Source organism: Alternaria postmessia, assembly GCF_024291825.1.
Source record: "Alternaria postmessia strain BMP 2775 chromosome Unknown scaffold_30, whole genome shotgun sequence".
Lineage (NCBI taxonomy): Eukaryota > Fungi > Ascomycota > Dothideomycetes > Pleosporales > Pleosporaceae > Alternaria > Alternaria postmessia.
The window spans coordinates 1-13,392 of NW_026260103.1; the positions used below are offsets into that span (position 1 = coordinate 1).

Sequence of the window (13,392 nt, forward strand, 5' to 3'; positions counted from 1 at the left end):
GATGGCACGTCACGTGATCCCAGGCCCCGCCTTGGATCAGCGACCTTCCATCGCGGCTATCCCGATGGTCTTCCTTCCTGCGGCCTGCATAACAAAAGGAAGCAACTCCTTGTTACCTTGTAACATTCTTCTCGTATAGCTGTCAGTCTTTTATATCTTCGATACTTCTCATATGAGAACATACACTTATCAGTCATCTCCTCTGACAAATAATCTCGAACCTATTGATCAAGATTCAATTCTTTCCATGTTAGCATCCAAATGGCTGAGTCGAAAAAAGTCGTTGGCTGACATGTCCTAGTCTTTTCGTAGATTGTGTTTGCTAGGCTAGGCTAACATTTCGTTGGACAGTGTGACTTAGTGGTCAGAAAAGAATCCATTTGAAGGAATGGAACTAAAGTGCTAGATGACGTTATGAGTCTTTGTGACATACAGTAAGTAGCAGTTGGGGATGGACCACACCTGAGATCATCGTCTAGGCAGCCCAGCACGGCCCGGTATGTTATCACGATTCTTTGTTGCCAGCAGGCCCAATATTTCACTGGAATGCACGAAATCGCCTTCTTCGGGAAAGCGTTTTGACAGGTGAGCGTTCGCTCGAGTTGACGTTCCCTTGTTTGACCTGGAATGGTTGCCTTACCTTTCCCATTATGTATATATTTTCTACACCTACTAGCCCTTGCAAAAATACCCTCCACATCATTGACTGTTACTATAATGTTTTGGTCAGCGTTTCTTGTCTTTTCGGCGTCAGCCGCAGCTTGCCCACCGCCCCTTAACAGCTTCAAGTATCTAGCCAATGACACCCACACAACATCACAGATGATCTCCAGTCTACTCATACCTCGTGATGAATCCTCGTCACTGAATCGTAGATGGACTGAGATCGTGACCATGGTATATTTGGATCCACACCAATATGCGTTGTCTAGCTAACCGTCGTGTCAGACTGGACGGCCTCGAACGACATGGCCCAGCGGCCTTATCACATACTGTTTCGAAGACATGAACGCCCGCGTTCACTTCGCCGACGACATTAATGCAGCTTGGAAACTCTGGACTGACAAGATTGGGAACGCTGGCAGTGAGAGCGGCCACTCACTTGAGTTCCATGAGTACCAAGTCCAACACGATCAATGGCCCCACTGCTACAACCAACGCAAAAAGGATTCCGATCCTTGGATCTGGAATGATGCTTATCCGCATGATGTTGCCGTTATCCAGGAGTCCACGAGCCTCGATGTCCAGGCTTCTTCGGTCACGGGTTACATCCCAGCGGAATGGAGTGATTCGCCGGGTCGCCATGGTACGCATCTCAGTATCAACTTCAAGAACAAGTACCCGGCGGAGTATTGGCACTCGACTGTTGCCCATGAACTGGGTCATATCTTCGGTTTCTGGCATGAGCATCAGCGTTATGATCGTGATGACTACGTTCACTTTGACTGTTCTAAAGTTCGGGGTTATGCCGCGGCCAAAGCCAAAGTCGACGCAGCGAAGAAGCACCGAATGGAGCAAGTTTGCAACGACTATCGTTTAGCTCTTCTCTACGATTTCACGGCTACCCAGGATTTTGATACAATCGACCATGTTGACCCCGTTCACAAAGATGGAAAAGCCTGGCCCTTGTTCATCAAGCACGATCTGGAGTTTGATGATGAGTCTATCATGTTGTATAGCTCTGCAGAGTTTGCCAACGACGGAGCAGATGTAGACGATGTAATGCAAGTGCCGTTGGCGTTCTGGAAGGACCGCGGTATTGGGTTCGGTCCACCGAGTAGAGTCGAGAAAGACAATCTGGAGATTATTGACGTACGGTGGAAAGTTAGCGACGGGGATTTGGAGGGTGTAAAGCACCTCTATCCTTACCTGGGGAAAGACGAAGATGGCCAGGACTAGATATGGAAAATAAAAGCTGTGGCAGGTCAAAGGTCTAAGCACTGTGATCTTGTATGGCCGGCCAGTTGTCCGTAGATGGCAAATGAGATAAAGCCGGGTGACCGGAAAGAAGTATTATAGATTACAAGTGTATGTAAATGGCGTATTCGTCCGTTCGATCAACGAACAAAGCCACGTTCGTGAGGAGTGAAAGATCTTGAGTGGGGTATATAGCGAACCGAATCAAACCGGCCCAGTACGTCGCCGCGCAAGATCGTTTCGTCGTCCTTAACGCCAGTAAAAAAAAATCCAAATAGCGCGTAATCTTACATATCTTACATATCTTACAACAAAGTCGGGCAAGGGCTCGCAGAAGGATCCAAACGCCTCGCTGAAAAATGATGCCGGTCTCCGTAGTGTTACATATGTTACAGTGGCGTGTTCTCATAAACACGTCTAGGTTGCGTCGGTACGTTGACGCGTCGGATCGTTCGTCAAAAGTTTAGAAAAAACCCTTGGTCTTCCCAGTCTTTGGGCTCATTGGTCCAAAAAGCTTCATATCCGTATTCATCTTCTTAACGAACACCAAATAGGCCTCTAACGCTTCGTCCTGCGTCTTGAATGTCTTGTCGCGGTTCATCCACATCTTCAGATATTTATCCGCGCCAACATCTTTCAGCGCCGCATACCAACCACCAGAGGATCGCTGTCGCAAAGATATTGCCAGGTTCTTTCCCTTGAGACCGGTGACGTTAGATACTTCTCGAAGGCAGGCAGCGCGGAGATCACCGTATTCGTCGTCGTCTTCGAGGGAAGAGGATGACGAGCTTCGCTCCATTTTTGGACGAGACGAGGTGCGGGTATCGAGCTTAGGGCGCGAGGTCTTTTTAGGTTCGGGCGCAGGTTTTGGCTCAACCTTCTTCTTCACAGGCGTAGCAGTCTTAGCTGCGCCCCCAAAGAAAGACCCAGAAGGCTTGGGAGTCGGAGGAGTCTTCGGTCGCGAACTTGACTTCTTGTCAGACTTGGAAGATTTTTCAGCCTTTGCAGCCTTCTCAGCTTTGTCAGACTTCGACGATTTCTCGGTTTTCTCAGATTTTGACGTCTTTTCCGACTTTTCGGCCTTGGAAGGCTTCTCTGACTTTGAAGGTGCAACTGGTTTCGATGCGGTAGCTGTCTTGGACGACGATTTCGATTTCGATGGCGTTGGCGGCGTGGTGGTCGCTGGTGGCGATGTTCTCGTGCTGAGTGAAGCAAAAGGACTCGGCCATGCGCCTATGGCTTTTGGTGTTTCCTCGACCACCGGTGCGGCATCTTTCTTTGACCTTGCGTCGGCTCTGGATGTTTTCGCAGGCGTCTTGGGTTCTGGGGTCGCCTTCGTAGCTGCAGCCGCCTTCAATGGCGCGCCTCTCCTTCCTGTCGCGACCGGAGGTGGTGGTGCGGTATCGGGTATAGCAGCTTCTCCAAACAACTGCCGCGCTCGGTCCTTCACACTGGGAAACATGGTATGAGAAAATCTGGGGTTGTATGACTCGGGCCGAATATACGCTTGCTGGAATACAACGTGCTAAATGCGCGAGTACGATTAAGAGATACTACAAATACAGGAAACACAGCGCGCGTCAACACTATGCGAAATGGAAGAGGTAAACACGATGTGGAAGAGACAGACACATTACTGGGGGCCTCGGATGGATACCGATTATTCTGGTGCCTAGTTGTGCAACCATGACACGCCCCTTCTCGCATCGGCCAGCATGCGAACAGGCGTTCACATCCAAGATGTGCGGAAATGAGCTAGTGGCCGCTTCTAGAACGCCTGAGAGCATATCGGAATGCGGGTGGCAAGCGGGTCCAACAGGCGCAAGTTGTTGTTTTCGTGTGCTCGTGGATTGACTCCACTGGAGACAATCTCTGCAACGCGCATGATATGTGGGGATCCATTGCTTTGAGGACATACACAAACACTTCCAGACAATTGATAGCAGAGTCGTATCATCACAAAAGGACGTACATTACGATGACCGTTGGGGTTATTCGCATTACGAGCCACCGTGGCCCCTTTTCCGGAGCGCCGGGCTGTGCGGGAGATTGGAAACGGGAGGCAGGATGGCGCGGCAAACATCAGCCGGATGAGCACAGTGGCCACAACACAGAGCAAGCGGGTGTTTGTAGAAACTGCTCCATTGTTGTCAGACGTTCCCTGATGGATATGAGATGAGTGACGATAAGGCGAGTTATCTTGGGATGCATGGTGCATGATGCACGTCAGTTCAACGTGCAGCGAAACGGGGATCGGAATGCGGTATAGCGGGCTCCACCTTCCTAGCGTACCCTATTTGCAGCCACACCTCTCATCCCCCGTACTTGTCCGTCACTTACCCAGTCGTTGGCGATCACTAAATATGTTCCGACAACTTACGAATTAGTCTCCTGATATTTAATATTCGGAAATGCTACAGTGTCACGATAGATGAAAAGACCCTCTTCACCACTTTCATCGCTAATTAAGGCCATTTGCGGATCCCCGCACACTCCATGAATCCCAACGGATCTGCTTTTCAGCCGTTATTACAATGTTCACTCAGAATCCTGGGGTCATAATTGCTGGCCAGTGACCTGATCAGCAATTTCAATAGACTAGCCAGTAAATTGTACGTAAGGCTTGAGAGGCTAAACATACGGGCCAACAATCTCCTGTGTTTTGATCCAAACCTTGTCCTGAGCGCTGACCCTTAACTTCCTCAACTTTTCCTCATTCAGCGTCGTCTCACAAGTATGATGCACCAGAAACAGACTCCCTTCCCTCCCTCCCTTTGTGTCTTTCCCCGCAATAACGCCTGCACCTAATGGTATACCTTTCCCTCCAAAAGCCGCACTCGTAATTTGATAGAGGTACCTCTCGGCGGCTTCCTCCTCCCCATACGCCATGAGCCATATAACCGGATCCATGAAAGTCGCGGCCAACCATGAACCCCAGGACCCTTCCTGAAACCCACGGAAGAGATTTCCTGTCCGCACGCCACCTGGATGACAATGCATGAAAACGATGTTTTTGTTCTCTGGCATTTGAGCGATACGTTCCAGTGCGAGCGTGTTCATGTTGCCCATATGTCTTACCGAAGCCATGGCCCCAAATGCACCTGGGGCTTCGAGTAGGAGATCGTCTGCATTGAAGAAGTAGTCACCTTCCATCCCACCTGAGCGTATACTCATCACGCGCGCGCGACCTGAAGAGCGCAATAGAGGAAGGAGATTTTGCGTGAAGCAGATTCGCGAGTAGAACTCCAGTGTGTGGCTTATCTCCAAGCCTTCGGATGTATCTGGAGATATAAGTCTTCGACACATCATTGCTAGGGGTAAAATACGTGGGAGCAACGTACTGCACCTTCCGCTGAAATTCACATACCCCGCGGTCATGAAGAGGAGGTCAATACTGCTCTCGAATTTCTTGATGTAATCGCAAATCCGCTGTACTTCGGACAGCAACGAGATCTGCCCTTCAACCCATATGATGCTCGCATTCGCATTCGCCAGATGTAGTTCCTCGATGAATGGTTTGAATGCTGCCTTACTCTCTTGCCTCCCAATGACATAAGCTTTAAAGTGTGTTCCGAGCCTAGTTATCGCATTGAGCGTAAGTTTTCCTATGCCCGATGTTCCGCCAACGAATACTGCAACACGAGGTGCCGACTTCTCATCGATCTGGGCGTTATTTTCTTTGATGTGGGAAATACGAACCATATTGATATCTGGATTATGTAGATTCGAATTCGTGTCCTGAGGATATACGGTCTTTGTATACCATGTAAGCACTGAGAGTGTCTGCATACGTAGATGCGGAGGCCTGAATACGCCTTGTGGACGAATCCCGGACCACATCCAAAAACAGGCGGGTCGTTATTTCTGTACACATTTTAGGTAACGGGCTGTCACACAGCATGCATGTGGCGCAACCGAGGTTTATATGTCGTTGCTGTTTGCGATTTCCCGTTGGTTGCTCGACAGCTTTCCCTTTTGGATAAGCATAATATGTCCCATTACGTTGTACCTTGATCTTCAGCGACACTGTTATATCCAATAGATGCGCGATATGTAAGCCTACAGTCCAATTGAATAAAAATGATATTCGCTGTCATGTACCTGTACCTAAACGCCTGCGTAGACTCTTGTCTATAAATGCTTATGCTTGCGCACTGACTGGCTTGATGCCCACTTCAGCCATCTTTGTGGCCTCCACTTCCTCTACCGGGCTATCTGCCCTCTCCACAACATCCGTGAGACCAAGGTACTTCAGGTTCGCCGACCAACCTAGGTCCTCACCAAAGTATCCCTTCATGACCTCAACACCGTATTTGATGCCATTCTTTGGGTCATAGGTCAGACATTGCTTGCCAACCGCTAGACCAATGACGGCGTCCCATGCAGGTAGCTCTGTCTTGATATATTGTTCGGATGAGGGAGCAAGTTCGGAGTTGAGTATGTCGGAGTAGATATTCTGTGCAGCGGCTTGGCCCATGACTGTCGCGCTGCCTGCGCGCTTGATGCCTGACCATGCGATTACATCGCCAACGCCGAAGTGAGATGATGAATTCGCGATAGTGTCCTTGAACATTAAAGATTGGTGTACCATAATCTCTTTGTCCTCGTTCAGGCACTCCGTAGGTAGGACATCGGTAGTTGGTGTGCCCTTATTCGTTGAGTCAATGACGAAGTCTGCTGTTATCGTCTCGTTGTTCGCGAGTGTGACGGTGAACTGGCCATTTGGTAGCTCTGTGATGGTTGCCCGGTTACCCAAAGCCAGCTTGACACCCTCTTCTTCGAGCAAGATCTTCGCGCGTTCTTTGACATCTGATGGTAGTGGCTCTGAAGAAAGAACTTCGCTTCGTGAGTGCACTAGTGTGACATCAATCTGTGGGTAGTATTGCTTGATCTCAGCAGCAAATTCGACACCGACAGCACCAGCGCCAATCACTACAACTCTCCTGCCTTCACATTTCGATGGGTCACCGCCGGTGATCTTGGCGATAAAGGCTTTGCTGTCTGTTTGGTACTCTTCAAAGCTTCCAGACTTTGGCACCGCAGGGAAATGTCTCTTCAGGCCGGTGGCCATGACAAGGTAGTCATATGCCTGCTGTTGGGTCTTGCCATTTCGGTCGCACCATTCGGCGACCTTGGCTTCAGGATTGATGTTCTTGACACTGCCGTGCTTGAAGTGCAGATTCGGGTGCTTTAGCTCGTTGAGGTGGCTAAATCTCTTCCACATATGGGTTGTGTACTTCGGTGTGACATGGGCGAGCGGTGCGCCGACCGAGTGGACTGTAAGACACAAGCATTAGTAGAAGCTCTTGTAGCGCGAGGTGATGAGGTGGAGACAGGGAAGATGTTAAGCCTCGGCTAGTGGGGCAGAGTGACGCACAATAACCATCGCGCTCATCGATGACAGTAATTTCAACCCCTCTTCTACTTCGCACACCCTGGAAATCTGGACCTGGGTATACACTCTGTCGGGCCTTTCCTTGGGAATAGTCGAGTAGGTTGATGGCAGCAGAGATACCACCGTATGCGCAGCCGACAATGAGTACGCGATGGGGGTTTGATAGGCTAAGGTTGCCCAGTGTGTCTGTAACGCCTTGAAGCCTCATTGTGAAGATTTGATCTGATAAAGGAGGGGTCGTGGGGGTGTAAGAGAGATGGGTGGGTGGGATGAGAAGAAGATGATCTGATTAGATTGCGGAATCATGTGGCAGAACGCCCACTTCTATATGGCGCCAGCGCACCACACAGACATCACACCGACATCGGAAATCGACTAACAATCAACTTGCCGGTTGCTAGGCTATACACGAGTTCACGAGCGATCCACTATCGTCGCGGACGCGGTGTCTATGGATGCGATTGGCGGGAAACTGTGCATCTTATCAGATCCGAGCATCATCCGGTGCAAATTTTTATCTGATGCCCCACCACGCCTGCACCTTCCCATCCTTCGCGTCCTGCCAAGGTGACCATTCAGGACACAATCGCTCAACGGTATTCCGAAACAGCCTAATATTGGTTACATATGCACCGGAACGCCAAACTGACCTGGTTGACTTTACTCCGACGTCAGGCCTCCCACCAGTGAGCACGCATCCATGGATAAACATTCACCAAAGCTCTCACGTGATACCTAAGTACAATCACGATGGTCTCTAATGACCATAGAAGAGTATGCTCACACAGCGGCTCTAGAGCTGTCGGGCATACTACAACTCTTCATCATTACTTTCGCACGTAACAGCATCAGTGTGAGGTGGTTAAAGGTGAGAAAGTCTATATTCAATCTTCGTCTTCATCGTCAGATCTATTAGCGTCGAATCCAAGTAATTCGTCAATCTCTCTTCCCTCCTCTTCCCCTATGCGCTCGCTAAGCCCGCGCATCTGTCATTCCCCCTTGTATCCATCCACAAGGACGACTGGGCCCTTGTATTGCTTACGTCCTCTAACGAGATAATCGATCAAACTTACAAAGGCCACGCCAACAAACATGACGGAAGCCCAGTTGAAAAACTCCAGGGTTGTAGGTGTGGAATCAGGCCAGAAGCACCAGAAGAAAGCGTGTGTGGAGTACAGGACACCACCGATGTTGACGGGGACGCCCCACTTTCCAAGGGACCAGCGGCAGTTGGGAAGGAGTTCGGGGTGGCGGATACGTCGGTAGAGGACAGCGCCGATAGAGAACATGTAGGTTATCATAAGAGCGACGACATTAAGAGAGATAACTGAAGTGCGTTAGTTATCGTGGAATAATGCGTAGGATCATGGGAAAACATACTAGCGTTGAAAGCGGTATCCGAGCCGATGTTAATGAGCGAAAGCAAAACCGTGATAGCACAGGTAACGGTCACAGCGTTGGCGGGAACCTCCAACTTGGGGTTTACCTTGCTGATCCAGTCGCTGAATGGCAGTCCCCTATCTCTGGCAAATGCCCAGGTCTGACGCGATGTCGACAAGTTGAAGGTCACAGTACCGGCGAAGATGAGGACTGTGGGAATAGCGTTAAGGGCTACCACACCGCCAGAGGATACGGCTTGGGCAAAGACCCACATATGGGGATAGTCGCCCTCAAGCGCAGCTTCGACGTCTGTAACCATGAACATGTAGCTGATGAGGAAGATTATGCCAAGAGAGCCATTCATGAGGTAAGCGCCGATCATTGCGCGCGGGACAGTCTTGCCAGCATCTTTGATCTCCTCGGCCATATGGGCTGCGGAGTCAGAGCCTGCGATCGCTCGTTAGTACAATCTCAGTGAGAGTTCTTGGCAGAGAGATATACTTACAGATACAAGCATAGATGGCAGACACTTGGCCTACCATGAGCGCCAAACCATTCGAGTTCCAGCCTCCTCCGTTGTAAAACTGGGTGAAGGTTGCTTCAGCAGTAGCCCGTGGCGACAAAACCCAGAAGACGATGATGATGGCCAGGAAACCAAATACGTGAACGATCAACATGATGTTCTGGAAGATAGGCATGCCCTTTGCGCCCCAGATATTAAGGACCCATACCAAGAAGGTTACGGCGATAACCATGAGTGTACCCTGCCACTTGGTAGCCACATACTCTGGGTACATTACGGTGGCAGAAGACTGGATCAAGGTGCCGACAAGGAAAGGTCCAGATGCAGTACCGGCCTGCCATGATAATGTTGACATCCAGCCGATGAAGTAGCTGAATGGCTTCTGGACACTGGGAGGTGAGAATTCGGAAACCCAGTGGTATTGTCCACCGGCGGTCGGCGCCATCGACGCCATTTCTGCGAGTGACAGCATGACGGTGCTGAAACCGAACCAGGTCCAGACGAAACTCCAGATAAGACCTGCTGGACCTCCATCTTGGAGACCTTGGTAGGTTGCACTATGGCGTTGTCAGTTCTCGTTACCTGTGAGTCTCATTAGGGTTGCTTACGTCAAAAGAACTTCCCATGTTCCTTGTAGAATAACGGTGAAGGCCAATGCTGACAACGGTCGATAATTTCTTTTCAGCTCTTGCACCTTGCCCATACGCTCCATGTCAGCGTGATCGGCTCTGGTGTAACCCCTGAGAGAATCATGGTACTCTTCGCTCTCGTCTCCGTCGATAGATCTCGTCGCACGCGCTCGCGACTCCAAAGTAGCCTGCTTGTCCATACTCCCAAGCGGTTGGCTCTCGTAAGCGGCCATACCCAAAGCACAACAAAAAGGAAGCGAATATGCAGGAACGCAGCGCCACGGATAAACTTAAAAAGGACCCAAGAAACAGGTAAAGATGGAACAAGCGAAACGCTGCGGTAGAAGTAAAGAAAGGGATTTCCCACGCGGACACGAATGCATGCACATGCTGGGAGATGGACTGGCCCAGCTGGTGCCAAATGCCTTGTCTGCCGCTTCCACGGGTGGGACCACTAATCCCAGACTCCATCGTACTCCCGGCATATTCTTCTCAAGCGGAATCAGGGTTCAATGGGCGCAGGTGTGCTCGGATGCACATGTCAGCCAACGAGATCGTCGCGGTGCTGATGGCGTCCACTCCGGCTGCGTCGTATGGTTGGCGTGGAGTCTGCCCAGGCTCCACTACCCTGCCGCTAGCGCGACACTATGCGGCCCGCTTCCTCTTATGGGGGTTTGGTGCGGCTGGACCCTAGTCTAGAGAGGCAGGAGTCGTGGATTGATTGCATGCAGCCACATCTGCCGCGGCTCATGTAAAAAGCAAAAGGCGCCGAGATGACAAGCCGTAAGAGGCGGAAGTCACGTAAGAGCTTCGGAAGAATTCGTTCTGGACCTTCTGCCGCCTCGCGTGGTGATGAAACAGGATCGACTCCAGATTGGCGAGTTGCCGATCATCGAATGATTTGTTGCTTCTGTAACCGTTTTCATGCTAAGACGGACATTAATATCAAATCCGTCTGTGGCAGCCGAGCGGAAAACCCGTGGGAGCGGTAAAGTTTGAGAATTTTTACTTGTTCAACCGTTCAGTAAACCGTGAACGCAAAGCTAGGTATCCGCAAGCTATTCCACCTCTTATCAGCGTATTGTAGGTTGCGGCTGACATTCCGCAAAACGCCGCGCCTTCGTATGCGACACGGTGGCGCTGACGCCAGCAAAGGCCAATCGACTATTATGCGTTAGAGGTCTTGGTTATGCCTCGCTTAGGATCATGAGCCTTCTTCAACAGATCCGTCCCGAGGTCGTGAACCGTGTACATGGGTTACAATCGGTCCTCCTATTAGCGATGAGAATGAGGAAGCACGCAAGGAGGGTAATGGGCAGGAAGATCCGCGCCCGCTCTTATTGGTGTTAGGCATTCAACCACAGGAGAAATAGGTCATGTCAGACGCGGCTTCAGCTGTATAGAGCCCGAAGTGTCCTCCGACTGTGCGTCAGACATTGCTCACATCTTATGGCCTCCTTTCTGTTGTACTTTTGCCCATTGTTCTTCTCCCTGATACTCCATGGCAGGAGAGGTGATCCCTCCGCCGTACGTTATAACAGCGGATGACAAGCGCGGCCTGATCGTTGTGACCGGTGCAGCTGTCTTAGCCTTTGTCTGGTCTTGTTTTCTGATCCGAGTATGGTTGCGCTGGCAATCAAGAGAGTGGCGATCCGATGGTAAGTCTTCCTTACATTGCACTGCCTGCACAAGTCGTGACGATATGCTTATCTTGTGTGCGCAGACTGGTGGCTCACAGCGGCAACCCTGCTGGACACCGTTCAATCAGGCATCATCTTCCACCTGGTAGAGCTTGGATTAGGTGCCTCACAGGCTGGTGTACCAATATCGCAACTCCAGCAGCTTGGGAATGTAAGTGACGTTTAGTTTAAGTGATTCAGTGATCTCCCTAGATCCGCGCCTAGGTGTCGGCTCCTTGCATCCTTCTGGCGTTTACGCAGGGCAGCCGCCCGAGCACAAGGCCGAACAGCTAGGAACACCACGGCTGACACTCGCAACAGGAAGGTTTCGCGTCGCAAATCATTTATATCTTTGTGATACTCGCCTCGAAGCTATCGGTGCTGTTCCTGTACCTACGACTATCGCCTGGTGGAGCGCATCGCATCGCATCATGGTCACTCGTAGCCTTGTCCTGTGTATGGGCACTGGTGTCGGTCATATTGGTTGCCATACCATGTAACCCTGCGCAAACCTACACAGATGCTGACAACTGTACAAACAGGGTAAGCGATACAAAGTCCCGAGAACTATCATTCGTTTTTGCTGACGACCAAACAGTGGCCAAAATGGCTGAGTATAGGCACCTTCGACATCATAACCGAACTCTTCATCTTCCTCGCAGCAGTCCACTTAATCTACTCGCTCCAAATGCGTCTTCGCACCAAGCTGCTTGTAATATTGGCCTTCGGCGCACGCCTACCTGTCATCGCAATTGCAGGAGTACGCCTATATTACCTCGACCAACGCCTGCGCGGGGTCACTTTCACCTTTGACTACGTCGTAGCCACGCAATGGCAAATGGGGTACGCAATCATGTCATCCACAATTACAGGCATGGGCCCCTTTCTCAAGCCTTTCGACAAGGAGTATGTGTCTAGTACGTATAAGCACTATGGGCCGGGACATAGCTCGAGTGGTGGGACGTCAGGGATGAGAATGGAAAGTGGACTTAGTACGACTGCGAGTACCGGTTTACCACCGAGGAGACAAGGACTTGGGCATCACCATCACAGGGGATCTACGGATAACATCTCTGAATCCTATTTGATGGACACGCTGCCCAGTCGGCGGACGAGTAAACAGTCCATGGGAAACGAAGATCGCGCCAACTCTCTCGAACCGATGCAGTCGGGTAGTCCGTCGTCTCGAGCATCTCCATCTGCGCCAAATGACATCTTGATGACGGCAGATGAACACTTTCGTCCCGCGCACATGTATCGTGGACATGAAGCAGAAGTCTGGGTCGGAGATAGAAGCCTGAGCATTACGAGGGAGGAGATGGAAAGAGCTGCCGCTTCCGGGAGAAGTGCACCCAAGTCTGGAACCAAGCTGGTGATTGGGGAAAAGAAGGAGTTTAAGATCGAGGTTGATCGTGTTAGTCGTCTTATCTGAGTCTCGCTATCTTATGGGCGGACTTTTGTTGCGTTAAACTGAGTTAGAATACCCCTCTGTACTTTGCGTTATTTTAGTCGAGATCCAGCAACAAACGGAGGATACTTTATATAGACGAACTCATGACGATAGATATCTACAAATCAAGAGCCTGTCAACAAGGCATTTGTGGTCAGCGAGAAGAGTCATGTTCCTGGAATCTGCTTCTGCTGTGACAAAGGAAGGGGTAAAGACAGGGATATCATATCTGTTTGTTGTCCTGCTGTTATGTGCTAGAGCCTCAGTCATTGTCGGGTTCCATCATTGCACGGTAGTACGGCAAAGGTTGTTACAAACACGGGTTGTCAAAACTCCTCATTCCGATGCGAACCTATAATACAGCAAGCAAAACTAGCAGTCCCTGACCATACGAGCTTCCCATTGTCCCGCCCGGGTCA

General features: G+C 50.5%; 6 protein-coding genes across 6 annotated transcripts; 2 read left to right on the forward strand and 4 right to left on the reverse strand.

Moving 5' to 3' along the window:
- Positions 1-479: 479 nt before the first annotated feature.
- J4E82_005553 (uncharacterized protein) lies at positions 480-1,899 on the forward strand (the record flags this gene model as incomplete). The annotated part of the gene is made up of 3 exons (XM_051731816.1): positions 480-497; positions 834-897; positions 949-1,899. Coding segments are annotated over 3 exons (1,033 nt in total), but the record flags the coding sequence as incomplete, so codon positions are not given.
- Positions 1,900-2,380: 481 nt separating this feature from the next.
- Positions 2,381-3,379, reverse strand: J4E82_005554 (uncharacterized protein; the record flags this gene model as incomplete). The annotated part of the gene is made up of 1 exon (XM_051731817.1): positions 2,381-3,379. The coding sequence occupies one exon, from the start codon at positions 3,377-3,379 to the stop codon at positions 2,381-2,383; it is 999 nt and encodes a 332-aa protein (XP_051588307.1).
- Positions 3,380-4,548: 1,169 nt separating this feature from the next.
- J4E82_005555 (uncharacterized protein) lies at positions 4,549-5,619 on the reverse strand (the record flags this gene model as incomplete). The annotated part of the gene is made up of 1 exon (XM_051731818.1): positions 4,549-5,619. One exon carries the CDS (start codon positions 5,617-5,619, stop codon positions 4,549-4,551), a length of 1,071 nt encoding a protein of 356 aa, XP_051588308.1.
- A 439-nt stretch (positions 5,620-6,058) lies between these two features.
- Positions 6,059-7,520, reverse strand: J4E82_005556 (uncharacterized protein; the record flags this gene model as incomplete). The annotated part of the gene is made up of 2 exons (XM_051731819.1): positions 6,059-7,194; positions 7,295-7,520. 2 exons carry the CDS (start codon positions 7,518-7,520, stop codon positions 6,059-6,061), a joined length of 1,362 nt encoding a protein of 453 aa, XP_051588309.1.
- A 781-nt stretch (positions 7,521-8,301) lies between these two features.
- J4E82_005557 (uncharacterized protein) lies at positions 8,302-10,077 on the reverse strand (the record flags this gene model as incomplete). Its single annotated transcript, XM_051731820.1, has 4 exons — positions 8,302-8,639; positions 8,693-9,139; positions 9,198-9,772; positions 9,824-10,077. The coding sequence occupies 4 exons, from the start codon at positions 10,075-10,077 to the stop codon at positions 8,302-8,304; spliced, it is 1,614 nt and encodes a 537-aa protein (XP_051588310.1).
- Positions 10,078-11,345: 1,268 nt separating this feature from the next.
- On the forward strand, positions 11,346-12,955 carry J4E82_005558 (uncharacterized protein; the record flags this gene model as incomplete). The annotated part of the gene is made up of 4 exons (XM_051731821.1): positions 11,346-11,502; positions 11,568-11,695; positions 11,845-12,019; positions 12,072-12,955. 4 exons carry the CDS (start codon positions 11,346-11,348, stop codon positions 12,953-12,955), a joined length of 1,344 nt encoding a protein of 447 aa, XP_051588311.1.
- Between the last annotated feature and the right edge of the window lie 437 nt (positions 12,956-13,392).